The following is a 27,156-nucleotide window of genomic DNA, read 5'->3' as shown; positions in this document are numbered from 1 at the left end:
TAACCAACACTGATTTATATCAGTTTGTTTTAGGACACTATAATAGTAACAGGGATGGATCACTTTGGTAATTTACCAAACTGCTACTATACAGGTGCTGGTCATATAATTGGAATATCATGAGAAAGTTGATTTATTTCAGTAATTCAATTCAAAAAGTGAAACTTGTTCATTATATCCATTTATTACACACAGAATTACTGAAATAAATCAACTTTTTCATGATATTATAATTATATGATCAGCACCTATGTTATTTGACCTTCTGTGGTAGAACCACTGCCTCAGTGCTTGATCAATTGTGATGGTTGTAGAAAGGTTGATGTTGCCATACACCACACTCCCTTCTTTGCATGTCAGGTTATTAGCAGCCTTTTTCATCCTCCTGTTCAGCCAGAAACATGAATCTGAGCCACTTCAGCTCATGTGCAGCTGGTAATCCATCCATTAAGGGAATGGTCCTCCCTGTTATGAAGATCTGCCATGATGGCTGGAGAACCGCATCATGATGTCACATCTTTTGTGATCTTGCCAGCAATCAGAAGTGATGCTGCTTTCTCCACTGGACATGTTGGTTCTCCAGATTTCACAAAGGAAATCTGTGTTTGCCCGAGGGGGAGTTGAATGATTTTCCAATAGCTTTGTGAGCAAAACATGTTTTAAATGCTGTCCTAATCCAGAAGCTGCTTAGTGCAAGTGGTGTTTGCCAAATATCTGTTGTTTATTAGTGTCCCCCAACTAACCCAAGCTCCTCAGACCCTAACCAAGAAGTAGCATAAAGTAGCACTTACTGTAAGTAGATATCCTTTAAGTGTGTGTACGAGCACGTGCGTGTGTCATAATGGCCTGCTAAATGGACACTTTAAATACCTGTAACCATTAGTGTGGTACTTTATGTCAATTCACTTGATTTAATGCACTTGGGAATAGGCAAAGTACTTTGTGTGTATTTATTAAAAACAATCATTAAACTGCATAGGCACTCAAAAAAAAAAATCTTATTGGTTAATGTAGGCAGAAGATGAGGCACGATACCCAATGGGAATAAACCTCTACATACAAAACAAAATTAGCGTAGGCTAGAACAGTGGATTCTCCAGTTGCTGTGGGATATTCCTCCGATGGTGGTAAATTGCCACAACATATTTCAATGATGTAAAAAACAAACACAGTTTTACAAAGATACATTATGTGGTGGTCTGATGCTCTGTAATTCCCACTTATAGCTCAATCCTCTTTTCATTTAAAATAACAAGCAAAAGGAAGAATGTTTTCTTTTTTTCAGTTCAGTAGTCATGGCTTCTTCAGTAGATGGAAACAATGTGTCTTTACATCATAATGGGGCCATACATCTTCATAAAGGCCTATTGTAACAGCAGGAATACTAATTTCCTGCTGAGATTGGTAATTTTCACTTTAGTGTAATAACATTTAAATTAGATTTCTTCTTAATTAATTATTCAAAAGGGGCTCAGATGTCTAATTTTGATATATTAGGTGTATAATCACCATGTTTCTTTGTGTAGTACACTGTCACTAATGCAATGTATCTGGGAGAGCTATAACTGAAAAAGCATTTAGATCATATGACGTACAGGTTAGTATTTAACCCACTAAAGGTTAAAAACTATGAAGGGAAAGAAAATGATGAACTATAAAAAGAGGAGTATGAGGTTTGGGGGCTTCTTGGTGCTACATTAGATTATATTGCTGGCTCACAGTGCAGAGACCATGGCTTCAAGCTCTGCTAGTTCCTGTGTTGTGATGAGTCCCACATGTCTGTTGTTTTGGTTGAACTTTTGCAAAGAAGTCATTCACCAACTCTGTTTTTACTGAAAGTTTAACTCAATTCAGCTGTTTGTGAGACCAAACCATTGTGATGCAGATCAGCAACGAAAATGGAGACTTTTTTTTATTCTCCAATGTTCTAAATGCCTGTAGCTGATATTGGCAAAAGTGTTTTCACTTGTCATTGATATACAGTTTACAATTAAGACAAGGTCAGATAATCCATGCCTTCATTTCACTGCAGGGCCGTTCACGTTGGTACAAAGATGTAAACTCATCAGTATCCATACAGTAAAATACAATGTAGTGGCTTCATAATGATTTTTGTAAAAATAAAGTGATGTGCATTATGTTTGGGCTGAGACCTTGTTCAATGTTTGTGTGAGGTATTCAGCACATTTAAACGCAGTTTGAGAAAATGAAATCAATAGTTTAGCCTGATACTAAATGGGTTTATAAATGCGTGTAAACTGGTTAGCTCTGCTGGAATTGGACAACTCGTAGCTCGATTGATGGCAGGGAAGAAGCAAAGATGAGTTGGACAAACAAGGAAACCAATTTAATGCTCCTACAGTTAAAGGAGCTGAGCAACCTTAAAATACGTGGACGGCAGAAAAACACTGGAATTTTTGTTTTTTGATCCCCGTTTATCTTTTTCTTCAGGTCACCAGGAACAATGTCAATACACACTGCTTTGTGAAAGATATAGTGCCACCTAGTGAGGCGGTTTGGTTTTCTCTTCTGCACGTATACTTAAACAAGACTAGAGGTCCTTAAAGGTGCAGTCTGCAACTCTTATAAAAGTGACTTTTTGTCATATTTGCTAAAGCTGTCACTATGTAAGGACTGCTTTACATGAAACTAGTAGTTTGTGTGAAAAAAACAGGCTCATTGAGTCCCTCCTGCTGCTCCTGCAGCCATTGGCAGATTGCCAGAATCCACTGTGACCGAGCAAAAAGAACCGATCAGAGCCAGGATTGTGTTTGATGGGCTGTCTAACAGCTGTTGCTCACAGTCCCCGCCCCTTTCCCGGGGCTGTAGCGCCGTCTTTTTTACAGTGTATGGTCTGGAGGAGTAGAAGGTTTGAAAGGTAATTTCTCCTGCTTGATTTACATTATGTTTGATTTGTAATTGTTACACTTGAACTCTGTAGTGCATGTGTTGTTTGTGTGCACGCAGCAGCCTCCGTGTGAGCTGCTGTAAGTGACACTGTGTTGTTGCTGCTGCTACAGAGATGTGTGCACATAGAGAGAGAGAAGCGCTGTAGTAATATGCTTTTAACAGAGCATGTTATATTAATGTGATGTTGCTGTCAGGCTAACGTTAGCTTGTTAGCTCCTCTTAGGGAGGGACTTTGGAAAGTTTGGAGGCAGGGCAAGAGACAGAGGGGGAGAAAGGGATCTGAGAGTCACGGACTGCACCTTTAAAGAGTAACTAAAGCCCAAATCCACTTTTTTCTGCTGAATACATATGTGTTTGGGTATTAACTCATTCAGTGCCAGCCATTTTCAGATTTTCTACCCCCTCAGTGCCAGCCGTTTTTGAGCATTTTGACTGATTTTAAAGACTCACAGAATATTTTCTACTATGACTATCTGAAATCTGACACCAGATTCTGAAAGATTGAAAAAAGACCATTTGTTTCTGGCTCGTTCCGTTCTTTTGTAATAAACCATTGAATAGAGCAAGTTTTACACAAATCTTCAGTTTCATAGCAAAAAGCTGAGAAAACAGCCTTTTTGTAAAAAAAACCCTGTCAGTGACTTTAAAGCTATTTTTTTTTTTTTTGCTTTAGTGACAACTCTAAAATCTGAACATTGTTTCCTTATATAAAACATAAAAAAAAACACTGATGGCAAAATTATTATTATTTGAGACAGATTATATAGCGTAATTTTGACCATCGTGTGTCACTAACTGTCGCTGTTGGCCCCGCCCCCTTATTTAAACTGGGAGGAGGGTTTCCTTCTATCACAGCCCTCAGTGAGCATTGATTGACGGCTCCAATGTAAAACTCTGTTCTGCTTTGGTAATGTTTTTGACTTTGTGCTTCTATAAAGAGCAGATTCTGCCCTAATCAGAGGGTTCATCAGGAGTAAACGCTCATAATGGAGGCATTTTTTGAATTTCCCCCTTAGTGTTAAGTCAGCAGAAAGCATGGATTTAGTTATTCTTTAGTTACTCTTTAATGGACCTATGAGCATAGCTCAATAACTGGTTACATCATAGCTGGCCTCTAAAAATAAACAGAACACATTTGAAAGATACTAAATATTAAACTTCAGAAATAAATTTACAGCCAGGCATACGATGTAAAACTTACTGAGCCTGGAGAACATTCGTTTGTTTATTAAAGCTATCAGTCGTACAGTATGCTTCTATCTTCCAACACGTTTAATGCAACCAACCATCTGAAGCTTTTCTTAAAAACACAGAAACCTAATGAGGCGAGACTCTTTCCCTCCTGAAATTTTACATGTGCTATGTTGGCATTTTTAACCTTAATGTGTATGTGTGTGTGTTTCAGTTCCAACTACAGATGTTTGATATCATCTGCAGTACATCCTGGGCCAGCAGAGATAAGTGCTGTGAGCTGCCTGCCTTGGTAAGAAACACACACGTCTGTACGCTGTGTGTGTGTGTGTGTGTGTGTGTGTGTGTGTGTGTGTGTGTGTGTGTGTGTGTGTGTGTGTGTGTGTGTGTGTGTGTGTGTGTGTGTGTGTGTGTGTGTGTGTATTAGAATAGTATAAAATTCTTTGGCATCAATGTTGTGAATTAGTTATATTTCAATTAGTCATACACGGTTGCATGTGACATTCTTCCTCTGCATTTCCATCACTGAGGAGCTGTAGACAGCTATAGTGCAGTCATCATTTGGGCTTAGTTTGCCTATGAGCTCCCAGTGCTGGTGATTAGGGTGGGGGCAGATGGTGCCTTCCACCTACTCCCAACAGGTTCCGTTGTGTCATAGATGTAATTCTACAAGCTTGCCAAAGCAGTGCATGTTTTCCCATCGTAATCAGGCTCCTGTCAAAAATCGAGCTGTATCTACATTTTAAAGGAGACATATCATGCTTTTAAATCCTTCCTTTTTACATATAAATCATACAGTTGTGGTTTATATAAAGCGGAACTGCAATGCTTGGGTCTGAATTCCTCATTATTATAGCTCCACAGGCCCCTTTTCTACCCCTTTTCTGATGTGCTTCTGAGAGCAACTCGTTTTGGTGTGGTCTCTTTAAATGCAAATGAGACACTTCATACCCCGCCCCCTCTCCAGGTTGTAGAGGTTCAACTCCACCCTGTTCGGCCTTTTTTGTAGTTTGATAGAAGAGATACGATTGTCTCGCGGCGCAGAAAATGTTTATTTACACGTTATTTACACAATGTCAACAACGGAAGACTTGTCCATCCAACCTTACCTATCTTCACGCACACAAAAATGACCTTACCCACAGATGTGGGTACATTTCCGTGAAAAATAAAACTCAACCAGGCACTTTGAAAAGGTTCTGATGCTGGGAGACGGTGTAGTGAAGCGTGTGGGTTACTACATCCAACAACCCAACATTTTGACTTATCCTCTCGTAACTTCGGCATCCTTGAGCTTGGACTACAAAATAAAAGCGAGAAATAAAAATGGCGAATTGCTCAAAGTGTTGGGCCTGGAGTCGATGTCCTAATTTAGCAGTTCCGCTGCAAATATTGTGACATTATTGTTCAAAAAACGTAATAGAGAATCGAAAAATCAAAACAGATTGAAAAATATGACCAAAACAGAATATAAAGATATCAACGGAGCACCTGAAGAGACTAATTTGAACTTTTCTGTACTTCTAAACACTCTAAATATACAACAAAATGCATTTAAGGGCTAAAAAAGTGGATTTAGCATGATATGTCCCCTTTAAGGGATTCGCCTCACGTTTTTATCTGAATTGAAACCTATGTGGGAGCGGCTTTCTGAATTGTTTCTGCTCTCTGTGTGTGTTTGCAGCGAGTGGAGGAGCAGTGCCCCCCCATGCCTCATGCCTGTACCTGCTCCCAGGAAAGCAAAGGACCCCCGGGACCCTCTGGACCTCCTGTAAGATCTCTTATATATGAAATTTTCAGCAGAGGTGTAAAGAGTACTGATTTTATGTATCCTACTCAAGTAGAAGTACTGTTACTTGATTGAAAATTGTGCTCAATTACAAGTTCAAGTAAGTCATACATAAAATACTCAAAGTACAACTCAAAAGTAGCTCAATTAAATAGTACTCAAAATAAAAGTTACTAGTTTCTTTCACCCTCCCATGTTTATTTTTTGGTAATAAATCTTGCCACGGTTCCCTTGCATACAGTAAACATCTCATGTATAAAGAGACCAAATCTACCACAATTGGAACCTACATTATTTTCCATAAAGGCATCTGTACAAAACAAAAGGTTTGTCATAATGTACAATTTTTTTTTAGCTACATTTATAAACTCTAAAACAGATGTTAGAGCTTTGTGTCTGTTTTAGCACGGTGCATTACCTTTAATCTGATTGGTCAGCTGTAATGTGATGCATTTGATTGTTGTCTGGTCATTGAATTTTTTTTATAGTTTTACATTGTCCATTGATCATTTTAAAACAAAAAATAATAATTCACTCAGTAATGGATGAGTGTAGAAATCTAACAAATGACTTCTTTTAAAACAGACTTCAGTATAAGTAAAATAAATAATAATAATGCATTGTATTTTATATAGTGCTTTTATCATAGATACTCATAGCGCTTTACAGAATTAAGGCATTATTATTTCACTCCACACTTAGTGGTGGTAAGCTACTACTGTAGCCACAGCTGCCCTGGGGCAGACTCACGGAAGCGAGGCTGCCATAGTGCGCCATCGGCCCCTCCGACCACCACCAACACTCACTCACACACTACATTCATACTGGGCAATGTGGGTGAAGTGCCTTGCCCAAGGACACAATGACAGATACCACTGGAGCGACTTTCCCCCACTGTGGCACCTGGAATTCTGTGGTTTCCCATCCAACTACTAACCAGGCCCAGACCTGTTTAGCTTCCGATATCTAACGAGATCGGGCAATGGCAGGCTGGTATGGCCAGATACCTAAAATACACCAAAAAAATCCAAGTACCCAAAAAAGCAACTCAATTACAGTAATGTGAGTACTTAAGTACTAAAAGACAAATAATGAATAGATAAAGAAATAAAGGTGCTCCTTGTTCCCCGTGTTCCTCAGAGTAAGGCTGTGCATGTTAAGCTGTTTACCTCTCACAGAAAAAAAGTTCAAATATGAAATGTAATGTGAGAGAAGAGCAAGTACCGGCACTTTTTCACTGATGTTGTCCTGTGTTAGTCCCCTGTCTCTACATCTTTCATTTTCTCACCTTTCTCCACTTTTCTGTGCCTGTCTGCACTTTTAGCTCCTGTGAGGCTTTAAAGGCTGTAGATCAACAGAAAGTAATTATGGGATGTTCCCATTCATCACAGCCAATTGTCATTCCTTTTCTATTTTTGCTTTTGTCTGAAAGGTTTTTTTTTTTACTGCTACACAGCCATCTCATGTTAGTTTGAACTTTTTTTTTTTCCTGAAATGTCTTCACCAATTGCTTTTGCATTTGTATATCCATTTAATGTTCGTAATAAGTATATTTAATGTGATCAGTTTTTTCTCAGCCCTCGCAGGATTTTATTTTGTTTGTTTTTGCAAAATTCAATCTTACAAAACAGGAAACCTTGTAATATAAATGCCATTGTTTTATCTTTTGCTTCCCTCTCTCTGTCTCTGTTGATTTTATTTCCACTCCCGGACCTGGAAATCAATATATCAAAGCAAATTATCCTGCTGTAGCGTTTTCATTGTTTTCCTTCCCCTTTTCTGTATTTTTGCTCCCATAGCTGCACTTCATTTTGATGTTTATGGCTCTTTCTCTCTTTTTATTCTCTTTTTATGTCTCTGTGTGTGTGTCTGTCAGTCAATTCATGTCCATCACTCGAGCACCGAATGATCCTCCTAAATCACATTTTAGCAGCAGCGTAAAGGCGTAAAGGAAAGGTTGTTATGGAAGGTCATTGCTGCTTGTGTGTTTACATGGTTTTAGGAAGGGAGGTACAGAACTTGGACAGAACAATGTGTTATTAGGTCAGAGAAATGGCCCAATCCAGACTCCAGCTTAATCTTACTGTGTAGAGCATTAGTGTTAATGATAGTAGTTTACTTACAGCAACTGGACGTGAAGTAAAAGATGTAACCTCACGATGTTTTTTTTTACCCCTTCTAGGAGGTAAATGATTCTTTAGTTCTTCAGCTCTGCAAAACTGAGGAAGCCTGTAATTATAGTTGTAATTGAAATCTGTATATACAGCTGTGAGAGTGAATGATAATGTTAACTTCTCTGTCCCCCAGTAATTGAGACGAGATGCACACACATTGTCCGAGACACTGAAATGAACCTAACATGTAGCATTCAAAACCTGTTTCCCTCAGAAAGAGCATGTGATGAATTGAGTTGGGACTGGGATCAAATCAATCTATTGCTGGAAAGCAGCGTTGCTGCCTCTGATTAAACATTAATTTAAATTTCAGTTGTTGCAAATGCATGGCATAGATATATCCTAATTGAAAAGTTTCTTCTTTTCATTTAAATGTCTCGTAATTGTTGTTGTTGTTCTTGTTGAAAAGTAATTTCAGCGGTGACAAATACGTTTTTAAAACAACAGCGAAAGGTTTAGAATGATTAATATGCTTAACTGTGTTTACATGAAATACAAATATGCTTTTTTTTTTTAAATGTAACCAACCCTAACCTTAGTTATGGGCTTAGATTCAGTTTGTCTATTTATAAAAGCCTGTAAATCTTTCTTGCAGTTACTGCTATTGTCTCATTTAATTGTGTACAACAAAATAACCCCCTAATAAAACATGCACTCAGACCACAAACCAAATATCCTCATTGTCAGATATTGGCAGTTATCTGGGTCAGTGATCCTGATCATTCACACTTTAAAGGCTTGGAAGAAATGTCTATCTCCATTAATAACAATACATTAGGTCCAAATGTATAGGCACCCCATTTTTTGGAGAAAATGCAATGGAATACACAATTTTATATTAGTTGTATTTAAAATTATTGTTGTTTGCACTGACAGGAGGGCTTTTGCAATTTTGTTGCACTTGTTACAATGACAAATAAAGTTCTATTCTATTGTAATCAGATTCAGATGTATGGTAATTGAGTGGACGAACTGAGTCAAATTTCATAAAGATCAGTCAGTTATTAATTTTGCCAATGAGATTTTTTAAACTGATCCAGAATCAATATCGAAACTTTTTTTTTTTTTTTTTATCTTTGTTCACTTGTTTCCTCAGCAGATCCTTTTATGCAAACAGAGGAAGACGATGCATCACTGATAGGCTATTGATCCACGTGTGTGCATCTTGTCCTCTGGTAGATGGACTTCATGACTCCTTTAGCATTCATGATGATTTAGACATGCAAGTCAAGTCAAATGGGAGTTTACAACACTGACCCTCAATAACCTTTTGTTCATAATTTTCATAATGTTTAAATAAGATGTGTGGCTTCTAATGGATATTAATATTTAGGCATACAATGATACTTTTCATGCTTTTCATAGTCACACAAAGTGCACTCATGTGGTGCTGTTTTTCCTAATTCTGCTCCTTTCCTACAGGGTGGTCCTGGTGTAAGAGGAGCCAGAGGAGACAGAGGAGAGCCAGGAGTGACGGTTTGTTAAAAAATGAGAAAAAATTTTCACCTTCTTTTCACCCTATGTCTTTTATATGACATAGGGTGGAGAATGAGTCCAGAACTTAATAACCATTATACATTTGAAGTGGATTTCAACAGGCTACAGTTTTGTGTGTGTGGCAAAAGAAGCCAAGGGTGCCAGCAGAATTTCTGCGTGTATATGGATGAATAAATTCAATCAAGACCTTTAGAAAATCAATATGTTTTGGATTGGACCTCAATTCAAACCATTCATCCAGCCGAGCTTTGTGGTTTTACTTGGCAGATTTCATTCAAACTGAGCTCTACAGAAGGTAGAAAGGAGCGTCGCACCGCGCCCAAGATATACGTACTTGGAGTTCTCATTTTACACACATTTCAAACTTGGCTGCTCATATCTCTTATCCAACATACAAAACAGTGATTATCTTTTCACGGTTTCACATATTGTGCAGATGGAAGTTAAGTGTGATGTTTTATGATTTATGATTGGTTGATTGTGCTGAGGTTTTAGCCATGGCTCACTCTTCATGGTACATGGTCTGAAGAGTTTGGATGTGTATCAACACACACACACACGTGTACTGTGACGCAGATTTTGGAAATCAAAGTGTTGACCCTAATGTTCTTTATTCAATCTGATCAACCATTTTATACACCGGTGCTGTCCACCAAAGCTGGTCCACTGACTGAGCTGAGTGACAGTGGGTAGTGGGAAGGGCAGTCCACCCAGAACTGAGAATTTAGCACATTTTGCTCAGAGTTACTATAAGGCAAAAGCTATTTAATGAGCCATTATCCTTGCATGCATGATCATTTAGATGTGAGGTGTTTTTTTTTGTCTTCTTTACTATATATTTGCACTCTACAGTATTTAAATTAATGTCTGCTGAATCACCCTCCGTTGCAGTGATCATTTTGTGAGTCATCAGCTTCATCAGAGCCTATTTGAATAACTGGATTACTGCAATATATGTGACACACTGCTCCATGAACCATATCCAGCCTAATCCCTTTGGAGCATTGCACATCAGAGTAAACACTGATCGGTTTATTAATCAGTAAAATAACCTTACAAGATATTTAGGTATTATTCGTTGTATAATGGATTCAACTTCTAAGGTCATGTGCAGGATAGATCATTGATAGCTTATTTCTAATTCACAGAGTCATGACACGTTTAGGTTTTAGGTCTGTTTTTAATCCTTCCCCAGTCATCTGTGTCTTACTCATGGCCTTTTGTTATTTGATTGGATGGATAAGGAAGACGCGAACGCTGTAACTGTGAGGTTGAACGGTGAAACAATAAACACTGCCACAGCAAAGATTACCTTGGCTACTGCAGCTGTTGAACCAACAAGCTAGAAATGCTAAGAAATCAGCCACTGGTTTGCAGGAATTTCCCACTTCTGACTGGTATGGCCCGATCTCCTCATACACATGAAACAAATGAGCTGTCACAGGGTAAATGCATGGACAAGAAGTTTATGCATTCCTATTGTTTCCTTTAAAGCCAACTTTTTGAACTTTAAGAGAAAATGTTAAATGAAGAAAGTAAATATTATGGTAGTCGGTGCACTTTTTACATGAAATTTTAGTATTTGTCCTATAGGTCTACATATGCACATTGTACTCCTTTGTTAAACAAAAGGCTCCTGCTTTGAGTTCCCATGGTTGGCAAACTATTTCTTGGTTCTAATTTAGCATCTCGTCCTCTCTCTTCTTCTCGCTGTGCTGAGTTTTTCAGCGGTACACACAATCACAAAGCAGGCAGAGGACAGGCCAAACAATGCTGCAGGCAATCTATCAAACCCTGTTTGAACAAGCACGTCTCAAACCAGCAGAAGTGTACCGTCTTCAAACATTAAGACAATTAACCAGGATGTTAATTTGCACTTCGTTCATGCAGTTTTTTGTAATTATTTACTTACTGAGGTTAATTTAAGGGAATAACTTGTGCTCAGCATGTGCTCTTTTAGGATGACAAGGGTTTTGTTTTGACTTACTTGTACAACAAAGGTCAGTTTCCTTATATTTAAACAAGCAAACTTTTCCCACCAAGTCCTCGTGTTCTTCTATTCAAACAAGTGTGTTCCAGAAAAGGTTTTTAGATATCCTCAGAAATCAGTTTCACCCCTCTAGTGATTCCCTTATTGTTTATTATTTAGTGTATTAGGCTGCTTCGCTTGCAAAGTCAAATTATTTTGACAAAATTACGGTAGATTCCAGATTTGCTCAAGCAGGGAGGTTTCAACAACCTGAAACCTGAAGCATCTGATTGTTATGTTGTAAGGTCGCTAAATAAGTCAGACATGTTTGCCTCAAGTTCCATTACAATAATGAATAATAATAATAGAGGAAGGCGACTTCCCTGTAGGTCTCTTTAAGAGATTTTGTGATCTTAATATTGGAGAGAATGTCTGCAGTAATTATTCTAGTAAGAAGTCTAACACATTTACAAAATGTATTTTCTAGAACAGAGTGGATTGGTCTTGGCTTTAAACATGAAATCACCACTGAGATTTTTGTATCACATTTCAGCCTTTTTGTGCTACCTAATCACACAGAGTTGTATTTAATTAAAAACATGGACACCAATCTGTTGCAAATTAATTGCATTATAAAGGCAATAAAATGTCTTTTGTCCGACTGAGTAAAATCGCATTTGAGTGTCACAGAGCAAAAACCTCAATAATGTAGAAATATGATGTATTATAATAGTTTGTTCTTGTATCAAACATAAAGGACAGAAGTATAATAATACAAAGTAGGAAAAATAATAGTGACATTCCTTTTGGTATGAGGCCGTTCCTCCCTTTGGCCTCGTACCAAAAGCACATGTCAAACTCAAGGCCCGGGGGCCAAATCCGGCCCTTTAGAGCATCCAAATTGGCCCGCAGTAGAAAGTAAAAATGACAGAGAAAACATTAATCATTGTTTAAATGACCAACTAATTCAGTTGGAAATATGTCAGCCCCTCCAAATACACAGTTAATGAAACTCCACAATATTTGCCAAAATAATAATTTCCCATATGTATTTTAATTAGGAGTTTTTAAGACCTGCTAGATTAAATCTCTTTAACCTTTAATTTTTTGAAAATTGTTTCCTTTATGTCATTGAGTTTCCTCTGTTGATGTTTCTATTTGTTTCTTTTTTTTCTTCCATAAAATCTAAAAATTTGAGTGGCGTACTGCATTGTGGGTATGGCTATATAGTGTGTTGTTTTCACAGGGACCTCATGGGGCCGTAGGAGAAAGTGGCCCCATCGGACCACCAGGACCACCTGGTCCTCAAGGACCCAGCGGGCTCTCCATTCAGGGACCCCAGGTGAAATAGAAAAGCTTGTTCATTGTCATATTGAAATGAAGGACAAAGTCATATCTCTAAAATCATTACTGGACTTTGTAAATAGTCCTGACAGTAACGCTACAGATAGTCTAAACTTTAAATTAGATTGTTTTTACTAACTTTCCTGTATGATTTTTAATTCAGGAAAATGGCCCAAAGCTTGTGAATACTTTTAAATGAATTTTTTAGCCCAAAAAGTCACAGTTTGCTATTGATGCTATGTCACTGTAACATTGTGCACATGTGGAAGGTCTTTAAGGATTATTGAGTCCAGCTCTTTCCAATGTAAACAGACAAATGCTGACATTTACCTCAAATAGACTTCCAGACATTTATCGGATCCTTTCCAAAGCACACTGAAGCTGATCTTGGAACTGGTGATGACCTTCATATAACTGATGTTGGCTCTTCTTTTCTGCAGCCATCAGTTGGAGCACCATGTGCAGCAGAGATACAGTAATGCTGTTTGTTTTACAGGGCGCTGCAGGGGAGAAAGGAGAGAGAGGGGAGATCGGTCCTGTTGGGCCAATGGTAAGAGCCCAAACGTATGTAGTATGTAGATGTAGAGCTGAAATGAGGAATGGGGAAGGCAGCTGTGAATCCAGAGCTCACATTGTCAGACCTAAAGTTGCTCTTGTTTTCCAATGAACTTGACATGCTGAGGGTGCCACCAGGGTGGGGGTCAATTACATCGATCTATACGACACAGTATGTACATTTTTACCAAACTGTTGGAAAATATTCAACAAGCAATTTATAACTCATTAACTAACAGTTTATTCATTATCTATTAACCACTTGTTTATTTATTTTATTTTTTTTCTTTGTCTGCACTTGCTGTCAATGGTCAACACTACAAGAAGTGCAATCTTTTTAAGACAGCATTGCATGTTTTGTTATTGCAGTTAAATAAATGAATTTATTTTATTGCATAATTGTGACCATCACCAGCCCCCCCCTAATAAAGGGTAAGAAACACTTTATTTTAGGGAGGATATGTTTGTGTGTGGAGATTTCAATATTGATTTGTGAAAATGTATAACCCATAAACCAACTAATGACTTCATTAATGAAATGTTTACGTATGGGCTGCAACCAATAATTGATAAACCACTAGGATAACACATGAATGTGCTACCCTTATTGATGATATTTTTACTAATAGTCATGACATAACCACAGGTGGACGACTACTCAGTGATATCACAGATCACTTTCCAGTGTTTATGAATATTCAAAGTATGATTGTAAATAGTTCACCACATCCATATGTGAAATCAATGTTTTTGAGTGGGATAACAGAAGTGGATGTAGTTCAAACAGTAAGAGCCTTTAAAAGTAAAACATCAACAGATATACATCAAATTGATATGGTGATTATTACAGAAGTTATTAATTTTATTGCTAAGCCATTGGCTCACATTTGTAATCAATCATTCCAACATGGAACTTTCCCAGATGATATGAAGATAGCAAAGGTCATTCCTATATTTAAAAATGGGGATCAGCATCTCATGGAAAATTATAGACCAATCTCAATTCTTTCAAAATTCTCAAAAGTCTTGGAAAAGCTTTTTACAAAACAGTTTTACATATGTAAAAGGAGGTCAACACTGCTATGGACAATGATGAATTTGCTTGGGGTGAGCGTCAGGATACAGGCCAACGTGCCATTTGCAGTGAACAGGTGGATATGAAGTTTATGAAGATGTGATTTAAAATGTGAAAGTTACAGGCCAAAATGCGTTTGCACCCATTATTGCACCACCTTGTGTCACACTTTTTGCGATGGGTGGTCTGTATGCTCTTCTATAAATACCCTGTACATATAGAAGAGCAATTAACTTTGAGATACGGCCCAAGGTCATACTCACCAAATTTGGTAAAAAACGGCTGTGCAACTTTAGATTAGGTCACGCTGATTAGACAAATCCCAAGGTGGAGTTCGAAAATGTAGGTTTTACAGTTTACACGATTTTGAGCTACCACAATTATAGCCGGAAATGGGCGTGGCCCAGTCCAAGTGATTCAGTGCTATTCAGGGAATCTGTGGATATGAGGTTTTCAAATTTGGTAATAATTGGTCTTGCCATTTAGGAGATTTACATTTCCCATATTTGCAGTGCCACCTACTGGCCTAAATTATTCAAATTTGGCTCATACCTCCACAGTCAGATCCCAACCAAGGATCTCAGATTTGGTGGTGTTAGCATTTATTTTGCCCGAGATATGCAACAATTTGCTTTGTTATAGCTAGCTAGAAAACTTGAATCGTTAATTATTTGCACATATTTTGACCGAACAAAGTTCGTTACTCAAGTTTAGGTCCAACTGAAAACTCTACATGACAAGTTTCATGCTGATTGGACAAAACCCCAAGAAGGAGTTTTTGATGTGGAGTGACTTGCAAAGAGCAATATGCCATGGGAGTGGGTGTGGCTTATGTCAGAAGATGCGACTCTATCTCGGGAATACGTGGCTATAAAGTTTATGAAGATGTGGTTTAAAATGTGAAAGTTACAGGCCACAATATGTTTGCACTTATAGCACCACCTAGTGGCACACTTTTTTGGTACGGGTGGTCTGTGTGCTCTCCTATATATTCCCTGTAAGTTTCAAAGCTCTCAACCTAATACCTGTAGTTGAGCTGAAATAAATGATTGTTTTTTATGTTGTAATAAGCCACGCCCACTTTGATCAATCGCGATTAACTTTAAGATATGGCTTCAGGAGTGACCCAAGGTCATACCCACCAAAATTGGTAAAAATCGGTTTTGCCATTAAAGAGATATATAATTCCCATATTTGCAGTGCCCCCTAGTAGCGTATATTATTCAAATTTAGCTCATACATAGCTCATACACCCACAGTCACATGCCAGGGGTTAAAATGGCAATCTAGACCAGAGTTGAAGGCTTGCCGCGCCTACACTGTGTGAGATATGGAAATACTTCCAAAACCTATTGACCTCTCATCGGCCCTTTAGTGATGTGCACAAGTTTCAGACCTCTTGGATTATTCCTCTTAAAGCTAGAAACTAAAATGTGAGTCTATTAAATCTGATTAAAAATTATGTTTGATTAAATTGCAGACTTCCTGTGGGTTTTAGAACATTGTTAATATAGTCTATGAGTCAGTACATTTTGGGATGTCAAGTGCAAATGTGCGCTCGGGACTGCTATTTTAAAAAGTTCAAGGGGGGCACTAGAGAGTCAATATTGAAAAAGTAATTACAAAAATATTTTTGAAATTTGATGTTTTGGTACCGTTAACATACATAACAGGTTTGGTCACTTGCAAAAATGTCTAACTACTCAAATTGAAACATTCCGTTCACAGCCCTTAACAAGGGCTGTGTTTGGTCCACTCCAAACCTCAGCCCATGTCACTGCCTTTTCCAGTAAACACCGCCATGTTTCAACTTTTTGCGGAGCGATACGAGACTTGTTTCTACAGTGAATTGAGTCAAAGAAAGAACCGAGACCGACAAAAAGTTAGTTTTATTATTTCCTTTCATGGTTGCAGCACGTGAATCATGGTGGGTCTGTCTTTGTTGAGGTAATGAACTTGTTCTTTTTCTTGGTTATTGGTGTGAAGATGAATGGCTGCTTTAAAGGATCTTGTCACATCAAAGGAACCTATGACAATAAAGGAACTTTTTTTTCAGAGAAAATCTCTTTCATTGAAATGTACAGGGTGGAGGGTCCAGTTATAGAAGAGTCACTTTTTCATTATTTATTATTATTAATTGTTTGCTCCAACTCCTGTTATAGTGCAGTTTTGTTGAAGTCATGTCTGTATCTGTAGATACTTTGACAGAGCAGAGCAGCCATCTGCCTTGACTGGTTGGGGGTTTGTGGACAGAAGGACGAACAGAACAGGATAGAGAGATAGATCATTAGAGTGTCCCAGACTAGTTGAGCAGTGAACCACAGATAGGGAATTGCCTTCTCCAACTTTACGACACCTGAAACAGAGAGGGGCGAGGAGAAGGCACTGACTGCAGAAAAACATGATACAGTATTATCAAGTCAGCCTGCCTTGGCCTTGGGTTTCATTCCCAGTGGCCTAGTCAACACTTATTGTAAAAGTGACAAATCTCTTTCTGTTTATTAATAAGCGAACAGCGGCTCCAAGGTCTGTAAATGTGACCGTTTATAGACGAGCCCATGTCCGCTCTAGTGGTTATGTTATGATTCAGTCCTGTTTATGCCGACTGTAAATTATAACCAGCTACATCAGAATTTGAATCTCTTCCTGTTTATTGAACCAGTAAATGCAACCATTTACTGACGAGCCATGTCTGCTCTAGCGTTTAGGTTATGTTGTGATTCAGTCCTGTTAATGCAGACTGTAAATCATAACCAGCTACATTATTACTTTTTCAAAACTGGCTCTGTAGAGCCCCCTTCGCATTTTTAAATAAGCTGCCCCTCGCGCACATTTGCAGTAACCGTCTCAAAATTTACAGGCTAATTAAATCCGCATATTTTGACCGAACAAAATTCTTTACACAGCTTTAGTTCAGGTCCAACTGAGGACGTGCCAAGTTTTACGCTGATTGGACAAAAAAATCCCAAGGAGGAGTTTGAAAAAGTAGGTTTTCCAGTTTTCACGATTTTGCACCAAGAAAATTCCAGGGGAACATGGGTGTGGCCTAGCCCAGCGGATTCAATGCTATTCATGGAAATCTGTGGATATGAAGTTTTTGAATGTGCGACATACGGTGTGGGAGTTATAGGCCAAAACGTGACCTTGGTTATAGCGCCACCTGCTGGCAGTCATATGTGAGTTTTTGCGTCCAAGGTCAGCTGAGGAGTTTGAACCACCCCTGCAAAGGGCACCGCCTTCCCTTGCACGGTTTAGCTTGCAGCACCACTTTTACCGAGAGAAAAATAAAAGGTAACTATAATGATCGGAATGATTACAATAGGGTTCCTAGCACCGCTGGTCCTAGGTCCCCAGGCCCCGCGGCCTTGGCCCACTAATAATAAAATTCCAAGCGATTGCATTAGGTTTCCCAGCACCGTGTGCTTACATATGCTGTCCCCAGGCCCCGCGGGCTTGGCCCCCTAACAATAATAATAATCGGAACAATTACAATAGGGTTCCAAGCATCGCTGGTCCTAGGAACCACATATGCTTACATGCCCCTGGGCTTGGCCCCCTAATTATCTTAACTCAATTACAATTCAATTAAGATTACAACGGCAAAAGAATTTTGCAAATACGATAACAATTATAATTACAACTTGTGTGTGTGTGTGTGTGTGTGTGTGTGTGTGTGTGTGTGCGTGCGTGCGTGCGTGCTAGTCCTCGACTCCACAGAAATGCTCTATCATTTTTCGTCTGTCTTCGAAACCTCTCTAATCAAGGTTGACGTAAAGGTCACAGTGAAAGTGCGTAAAGTGGGCAGAACAGGAGCACGGATGGGAGGCATAAATGTCAGGCAGCCTCAAGTCTGAGTGTGTCTTGAGTGTTTTGTTGCTTACCCACACTTTTGCACATGAAACCGACCCACAAGACTCCAATATATTGAGATGTGAATAATCATTACCAGCATCTCCATTATTATGCAGTGAACCAGTCAAATGTAAAACTGAATCTATTTATTGGTGCTCCGCAGGAAGGACTGAACAAATCATTTTAATAACTTTATACTGCTAGATAAAATCATTTTAGGGACAGTTTAATCAGTAATCCGTCCACTTGAATAGATTCACTTTCTGCTTGTACACAGTGAATGATTAAAGAACTTTGAAGTGCTTGTTGTGTATTAATTTAGTTGAATCATTGTGGTAAATCAATCCCTACTAAAGACCATGACTGAGAGTGATGTCTGGATATGTTGGCTCCTGACAGCATGCTGTTTAAACAGTTATGGTTGCTGTGGTCCAGATTTGGCTTCATACTTTCAGAGCTCTGCATCGTGGCTGTTAATTATTGTGCTTAATGAGTCTTCTGCTCGTGAAGGTGGGTGGACATATGGTGAGATTAAAGCCCGCTCCTGCAGTAGCTGAAATCTCTCCCTCTTTACTAGCAATTAATCCACAGGAACAAGTCTTTATCACACTTCTGTAGGTTCTCTTCTTGACTTGTTTGTTTTAAACAGACTTCTCTCCAGTGCAATGATGGCGATAAACTGACACCACTTCTTCTTTTTTTTTTAATGTATTATTTGTGATTCCGTTTTTATTCCAGGCTTTTTATCGCTGATCTATCGGTGATCAATATACTGATTCTGGATCAAGTTAAACAATTTAAAAAAATCCTATCATCATTGATGAACTTTCAGGAATTCATATCTCAGTTCTTATCTTAATGAAGTTTGACTCACTTATGTCTGGTTGGTTCTTAAATTACTCCATTGTGTTTCATATATATCAGATTCAGATTGTGCATTTCATTGCGATTTTTCAAAGCAAAATGGGGGTGCCCATACATTTGGACCTACTTTATTGTTGGGGATAGAAATTTCTACCATGCCATAATAAGAATCACTGATCTAGATAACTGCCAATATCTGTCAAAGAGGATAATTTGTGCTTGGCTGAGGTTTGCACTCTCTGAGTGATCTTGTTTACAGTTGTTACTCTTTTCTTAGCAAATATTTAATCTGGTCTCGTTTGATAGAAGCAGTGACTGTATACAACATGTATCCATGTAGAAGGTATTCAAATTATGTTAAAAATGTGATGTGTAAACTGATTTAGTATGAGAGTTTTGGAACTAATGAAATGATCTATTCAGGTGATTGGATGAGTGAGGATTCGGCCTCAGTATTGTCACTACAGTATATTGTGATGCAGCCATTAAAGATTCTGTAAACATCCAGCGACAGCTTACAATGATAAAAGCTATCTTAAAGATACAGGAGGGAATGTGTAAAATCTGTATACTTGAAGAATTAGGTTGGTCAATGGATTAGTTTTAATCAATATTGCATATTTAATAATAGTTTAATAATTTAATTTTTCTGCTGAAATCAAATGTATTTGGGTATGGAGTAGTGCACACTGCCTTGCACATTTAGCTGCTGTAGTCACTAGTTTTCTGAGGTATATTTATATTGTTTTTATTGTTAAAATGTTGGTGAGGCATGGAAATCTGGGATCAGTAAATCATGCTCAGTTTTTTAAGAGTGGCCAAAAAAAAATGCAGTTCCTCCTATGAGGAGGGAACAACTCATCTCTGTTGGATCTCACAGAGAGCTGCATCACTTCTCAGGACAGCCCGATAGCACACTTCCTGTCTGCATCATCCTATTAATAAAATCTGGCAGCAGAGCCCTGTGCTGCTCTATGTTACTGAGTAATAATGTGTTTTGTCAGAGGAAGAGATATGAATGGCTGTGTGTTGCTCCGGGGAAGGAATATTCTACTTTCCTCTTTTCTTTTCTCACCTCGTCTGTCAAAGGTCAATACTACATGGAGTGCAATCATTTTGTGACAGCTATGCATGTTTTATTCTTGCAATAAAACAATATTAGAATGAGTGATTGACATTAAGCTACTTTGGTTGTCCTGAAACTGAAAGTGTAATGTAATGCTACTGTTGTGCATATTGTGTTTGGGTGTGATCTATTGAACCAGTCTGGTTATAAATGTGGAGAGATTAAAGAGGGTGACGCAACACCCGGTTTAGCTATAATGATGGTAAACATGAAGTGCCCCCCCCTCTAGTCGCTGAATTCTATGAGGGGATTCAGCCACTGGTTGATGCTACTTGATTGCTTTTAAGAGTGCTGCAAGGATGGACTGTGACTGGTTATCCTGAAGATCAATCATCATCAGGTCTCCTATCAAGCACAGATTTGGAGATGGAGGAATCCTGCAGTCCAAAATGGAGGAAAGTTTCTCAGTAATTAGAGACCAAAATTGCTGCACTGGAGGACAAAGCCATAATGTATGTAAATAGTAATCAGCTGTTGCCTGGATGCATTGAGAACAGCTGTCTGTTGGGGAGAATCCCATTTAATGCATTTTCTGTCGAGTGATGTGAGTTTTGTGAAGGACCTTGTATACTGATTTAGCTGAAGTTTTGTGGGGTTTTTTTATACAATAAATTTGGGTCCAGAAGTCAGTATTGGTAGTAATTCAAAGTTCAGCCTTCCACTTAGTGGCTGGTAAGTGAATAGTTAGTATTTAAGAGGGCCTTGTAAATGAAGTTTTTCTATTTTTTGAAAAAAAAAATATGAATGTCACCAGCTCTGGAGGTTGTAAGGAATCTGGATTCATTAGATCCAAACAGATCAGGACAGATTTTCATTTTTACTGAAGCTATTTGGCCAAGGAGTGAGAGGGGAAATTATTCCATCTCCGCAGATCTGTGATTTTATCCAGCATGGATCAAAGTTAAATTTAATTAGTTAATTTAAGTTTGATGGTATATTTACAGTAGTTCTAGATATTTAATTGTATCTGTGGGAGAAGGGTATTGTGGGTTTTGGCTTGCTGGGTTCCATTATTTTGTTTTTTAAAAGAAGGATTGATGATATTGACCAGTTAAAGCTGATATCTGGAGGATAAAAAAAAGAGAGATAGAAATTTTAAAATCGAACGTCTTGATGTCCTTTCCTAAACAGCTCCACTTCCTCCGTCTGCCTCTGCCAATCTACCAGAAGCCACGCTTCTACTTTTGTGCACACGCATTGTGAATCATAACAACAATGTTTAACGCACCAACACACGAGTAGTATTGTTTTTCACTAATAAAACACTTATGGTAGTTTAAATAAAACATGTTTATCACCTGTTCATGAGAAATCTTGCCAAATATAAGATAAATTCTGTTGCGGTCACAAAGACGTTTATCCGCAAGCTTTGTACCCGAACCTTTCTTTAGTTTTTTAGAAGAAGCTTTGGAGTTTCGGAGGTGCTCCTCCGTGATGATACGCTGCTCAGAGTGATACCTGTGTCCATTCACAGTTTGATTGACATTCTTCACTACAGGAAGTCGAAGCCAATTGGCTGGGCAATCACAGCGTGATTTTCTATTTGTATAGGGGTCTATAGGACGAAGGCGGTACTTATATGTATTGACGTATATGAATAACCACCGGCAGTAGACCATAGTAAAAGACTAGTTAGGCATTTTTTCGCATTTCAAAAGAATCATACATAATTATAGATCTCTCAGAAACTCCGGATTTCAGCTTTAATAGAACAGTCTGAGAGTTTTGAGAAGCTCTATATTATATTCTACTTTCCAGGGCTCAGTTGTATTACAGGTGGAATCACAGATAATTTTCTAGCTAAAGCTATTATGCTTATCTCTCTATCTCTTTCTCTGTTTCTCTGCATTACTTGTTGAAGTAAATTCATTGTAACCTTGTGATCAGAGTCTCTGCTAGCTCTGTTTTAGTTTGATAGTAAAACTGTGCCTGGATTGAATAGTAAGAAGGTGCGTTTGCATGCCCATCCCCTCATGGTGCGCTCTCACTCTAGGCGGGTATGCACGAATGCATCATGGGTCAGCCGTACCTGTGATGGAGTGGCAGTCTCAATGTAAAAGTCCGTTCGTAATTGCTTTCATCTGATTTGTAATATGCATGCTGAGATCTTAGTGCTGAATGTAATAAATCAGCGTGCATCCACACTTACACTATTTATTACTTTGACCTTTTTGCTCGGTTTCTCTTTGCCTCATGTTTAGGAAGATTATCGCAAGAAATTATGAAATTGCACATAAGTGAATGGTATTTCCTCTGCCGGAGGTTATAATACTCACAGCATGTCTTTATTTGTTTGTCTTTTAGCAGGATTACGTCAAAGTTAATTAACAGATTTTGACCAAATTTAGATAGAACTGAAGCCATGGAAGATTCCATTAAATTTGGGAGGGGATCGCGATCAACATACTGATCATTGGTGAAAATTCAAAACTGCATTATCTCGGTTTGTAAATTACAGATCTTTGTGAAATTCAACTTAGTTATGTTGAGTTTGTTCTCAACTTACCCCCACCAAGTTTTAACTGGATCGGATTTCACATTCCATTGCAAATTTTCGAAAAAATAGACTGCCCATACATTTCTAACGTTATTAATGAGAATAGACATTCCATTGCAAGTCTTTATAATGTGAATGATCATGGTACAATGACCAGGATCGCTGATCTGAATAACTGCCAATTTCCAGCAAAAAGGATATTTGGTGCTTGGTGGAGGTTTGCGGTCTTGTTACATTATAAAACTTTCACTATGACTTGGTTAGCTTTAAGCCTATCATATGAACTACATAAAAAGAACCATTCATGACACAGTAAAAATACTTTTCTTCTATTTGAAGCTTGATTTCCATGCCTTTTTACTGATTCACATTCAGTTCTTTGATTCTTTGTTCTTGATTTTTCGCCCCTTAATCTTATTACTTGATGTTGATGTTTAACTATGTAACAGTAAGAAATTATGTCTTTGGATATTTGTGACTGTGAAAAATGATGGATGCCTATGGAGAACTCACATTAGCTAACATCTGAGCTGTGCATAATCATTAATCATATGAGGCCTGTCCTGAGCGACCCTGTCGTGTAATTTGTAAAACCTTTAGCCGGGGTAAGTGTCCTGTTTTATGAGCCCTTCTCTAATGCTTGAAGTGCAGTAATAAATCATCCTAACTTTTCATCTATGACTGTACTGTGGAAATGAGCTGTGTGCATTGACCTGCAGAGAGGAGGATGAAGAGGGAAATGAGGCAATAGATGGAAGATGCAGGGTTGCCTCCTGGTATATGGACTGCGACTTGAGGGTCAGATGGTGCCTGTTCTCATTAATCAAACTTATCTACTCTGCCATCAAAGTGTTTTTCAGTAAGACAAATCAATCCAAATATTTGGTTGAATTTTAATAGGAATAGATCAATTGAAGAGAAAAGTTATGTTGCATATTCCAGTTTCCATTGATTGCTGTGATGGTGGTTTGTCTCTACAACTCACAGATCACTGGCACTGGGAGTTATGACACAGCAACGAGCTGGAGATGCCATAGTGTAAAAATGGATGTATGGATGAGTCATTCTGATATTTTGATGTTCCTTTCATTGACCACAGTGTTTGTTTTTTTCAGGGTATTTCTGGAAGTCCTGGCTCACCTGGTAGAGAGGGACCACCAGGAACAAGGGTAAGACATTTGTTTTTGTTCGTTGTGTGTTTGTAAATTAAAGACTATGTACCAGCTCAGATTGTTGTGGTCTCTTTTGACATTTAAAAAGTATATTTATTTCATTATAGTCTCTAAATTGGCTGCAGGACTGATGGAAACTGTCTCCTGTGACTGCTATAATGTGTTAATCCTACAACAGATTCCTTCCTGTGCTAGTTGTACACCACCTATAGCTCCAGGGTCACTGTGGAAGGGGAATATAGTTCAAATTATTTACAGGATTTTCTAGATTTTCTAATTCAATCAACTGTGTTTCTTGCAAACCTGCATCTGCCCAACAGCATGGGTTTAACCATAATGAACTGTGGCAAATTCATTGAAGGCACAGCGAAAGTGTAATCCAAACTGCAGAAGGTGTTGAAACAGCTTTAAGCAGTCACATCTGCTTCACATGCAGGAGAAAGAGTTTGAGATCCGCTGTCATCCAAACAATGTATTAAACAAAGGAAGCAGTGCTCATGATATGACAAAAATGAAAATAGATACACAACACACAGAGGATTGAGAATCACCGCTTTACAAGATTAGCATGTTTTAGTTGTAAATTATTTACAATGATTTTGGCATCAAATTAAGGCTGAGATATACTGTGCAATTTTTTCAATTGTTGTACTCGGCTCCAGCTCACAATGTGCTACTCAATTACAGAGTCCGAATATGCGCAGCTCACGATTCATGTTCTCACACTGTACGGATCGACACCGACACGATCTGACTGTTCAAACTGTACGATCATGCACGACACGTCGGGGTCTTGTTTCCAGAAATGCAAGTACAAATTAGATCTCTGAAGAACTTTGAAGCAGAACATGCCCAGTGGGCCCTGGACGCTCCCGGGTCCTGCCACCACTGCGCCGCCTTCACCATGAAGAGCCTCCGCAGGCAGCTGGCTCGCCAGGTCAGCCTGGCGGAGGAGGGACACTTCCCTTCCCCTCTCAACGCCAAATCCATCGTGACGAGCACCTGTGCAGGGCCCAGCTGGGGATCCCAGTCCAACATTGCCTTTGTCCCTCCACCCGGAGAGGACATTCTGGATTTGGACTGTGGGTAAGATGATGTTGTGACCTTTAAATTCCTCATCTCGTAGGACGAAGAGAAGGACGACATCTTTGTTACCCCAGCTCGGGCTGTAAAGCCCACCCCCTCTGCCGCCTCCACGGAAGGAGTGGAGGGAAGCATCCCAGCTTCTCTTCTCCCCAGCTCGGACATGATAGTTATTGTAGGCGCGCCGCCGCCCGTCTGTCCATCCCGGGGCCCTCCGTCATGGCTGAGGTGACCAGGTCTCGGTATGAGGGGAAGTGACTCCCCCCAACCAGATGTATGGCGAAACAGCTGGTCCCCATCTTCCCAGAGCTGTTGGATGAGATGGCACGCTCCTAGAAGGACAGGGGTGCGGTACCGGGCACTTCTTCCCTGGACTGCGAGGACATGGAGGGCCTGGGCTGGTCTCCGGTAGAGCCGCTGGTTGCTTCACACCTGCTCCCCCGGGCTCCTGTTGTTTCTCACCGGAAACCAAGCCTGCCTGGGAAGTCCGACCGCCTGCAGTCAACCTTCTCGGAGCGTGCCAACAAGGCTTTGCTGCTCACGGCAAGAGCCCTGAATGTCTTATCACTGCTCATGGCATACCAGGCGGAGCTGTGTGATGACTTTGGGTTGACTCCAGACCGACCTGCTGGGAGGAGATGTCGGTGGTCACCGACCTGTGCCTTCGGGTTCAGCTCTGTGCGATCCGAGGCTTTCTGATGGCAACATCCTGGACATGCCTGTCGTCCCGGAAGGGATCTCCGGCTCCGCGCTAGCCTTTATGGAGAGGTGCTGCGAGGCTAAGAAGAAAGATGACAAGGCCCTCTGCCTTTGCCTTCCCAGGAAGCCGCCAGTCCTGTCTCCTTTTGCTCTCGGCTCCTCAGGGCACACAGTTTAAAAAACCTAAACTGTCTACACCCCGGCCTCCCCAACCGCCGGGTCATGGTTCCTTTGGCTGACCCAAAAAGCCCACGACCCTGGCTGCGGCTCCGCTTGTGCGCCTTAACCAGGCCAAAAATAGATGCAGGAGTCAAAAATTGGCTCAAAATTGGCCATAGATAATGTGGTTTAGGAACATTTTGAAATAAGTAAAATAATGTAACAAATTTTGGAAGTTGAAAGTTCAGTATAGGTTATCAAAAAGAAAATATACAATCGTAGAATATATTAATTAGCGGTACAACTCATTTTTTTTACCTTCCTATTATCCTCAAATATTACTGACACATTTTACCCTTGGGGTCAATCTGACCCAAAGGACATTTGCCTACAGAAAATTATTTTCAGAAAATTGTTGACCACGTTTATTGAATACATACTGTAAATAACCCTTTGATAATGAAATCATGACCTGTTGTCTGGCACCACCATCGGGCTAAAGTTTTAGATTAGAATTAATTTATCTTGAATAGTTTTCATCCAAATCTTCTCAAATTTGCTGAAAACATTAATGACCACAGGAGTATGAACCCTATTGGTTGTGGTGATGATATTACCTTTCCTGCAGCGCCACCATCAGGTCAGACTTTCACTTTTAGAGTTAGTGTATCTTGAAAATCTTGCATTCAAATTTCCTCAAATCAACTCAAAAGTATCAACTCTGCAACTGCAGCTGATACGTTTACACATGGGTCACAGACAGACATGTTTTACACAGCTAAAACAGCTTGGAGTTCATTTGACATCAGTGGAACACCAATGCGTGCAATATGTGTTCAGCACATTGAAAAAATATAATCATGATCATTTTATGGCTAATCAGTTGTACCCATCAAATTAGGAAAAGTTGTGAAATATGAAGCAAAAAAAAAAAACAGTCAACTTTTATTTTTTGAACGATAAACATTGAATGGGGTCAAATTGACCCCAAGGATAATAGGAGGGCTAAAGATCTGGTTGGCTCCAGCTCCAGGCCAGTAAAATTCATTGGTTTTATCCTCACAAGCTGATTATTTCTTAGATTTCTCAGTTTGGCTGTCAATATTAAAACCGACAGTATGGAATATGTTTAAGCTAGAAATGTAACATGAGGAAGAAAGAGAGTTCGTCCTGGTCTGGCTTCCTGAGAGGCAAAAAAAG

General features: G+C 39.2%; 1 protein-coding gene across 4 annotated transcripts in view; it reads left to right on the top strand.

The window, feature by feature from the left end:
- col14a1a (collagen, type XIV, alpha 1a) overlaps positions 1–27,156 on the top strand; it is a 167,416-nt gene that overhangs the window by 119,121 nt on the left and 21,139 nt on the right. For all 4 annotated transcript variants that reach the window (XM_028471081.1, XM_028471079.1, XM_028471080.1 and 1 more), the window contains 6 exons: positions 4,316–4,393; positions 5,786–5,872; positions 9,487–9,540; positions 12,777–12,872; positions 13,371–13,424; positions 23,959–24,012. In XM_028471081.1, coding sequence (XP_028326882.1) covers positions 4,316–4,393; positions 5,786–5,872; positions 9,487–9,540; positions 12,777–12,872; positions 13,371–13,424; positions 23,959–24,012 — 423 coding nt within the window. The remainder of the gene's footprint in view (positions 1–4,315; positions 4,394–5,785; positions 5,873–9,486; positions 9,541–12,776; positions 12,873–13,370; positions 13,425–23,958; positions 24,013–27,156) is intronic.

Source organism: Gouania willdenowi, chromosome 16, assembly GCF_900634775.1.
Source record: "Gouania willdenowi chromosome 16, fGouWil2.1, whole genome shotgun sequence".
In the NCBI taxonomy this organism is placed as follows: Eukaryota; Metazoa; Chordata; class Actinopteri; order Blenniiformes; family Gobiesocidae; genus Gouania; species Gouania willdenowi.
This window is presented reverse-complemented; position numbering and strand designations above follow the sequence as displayed.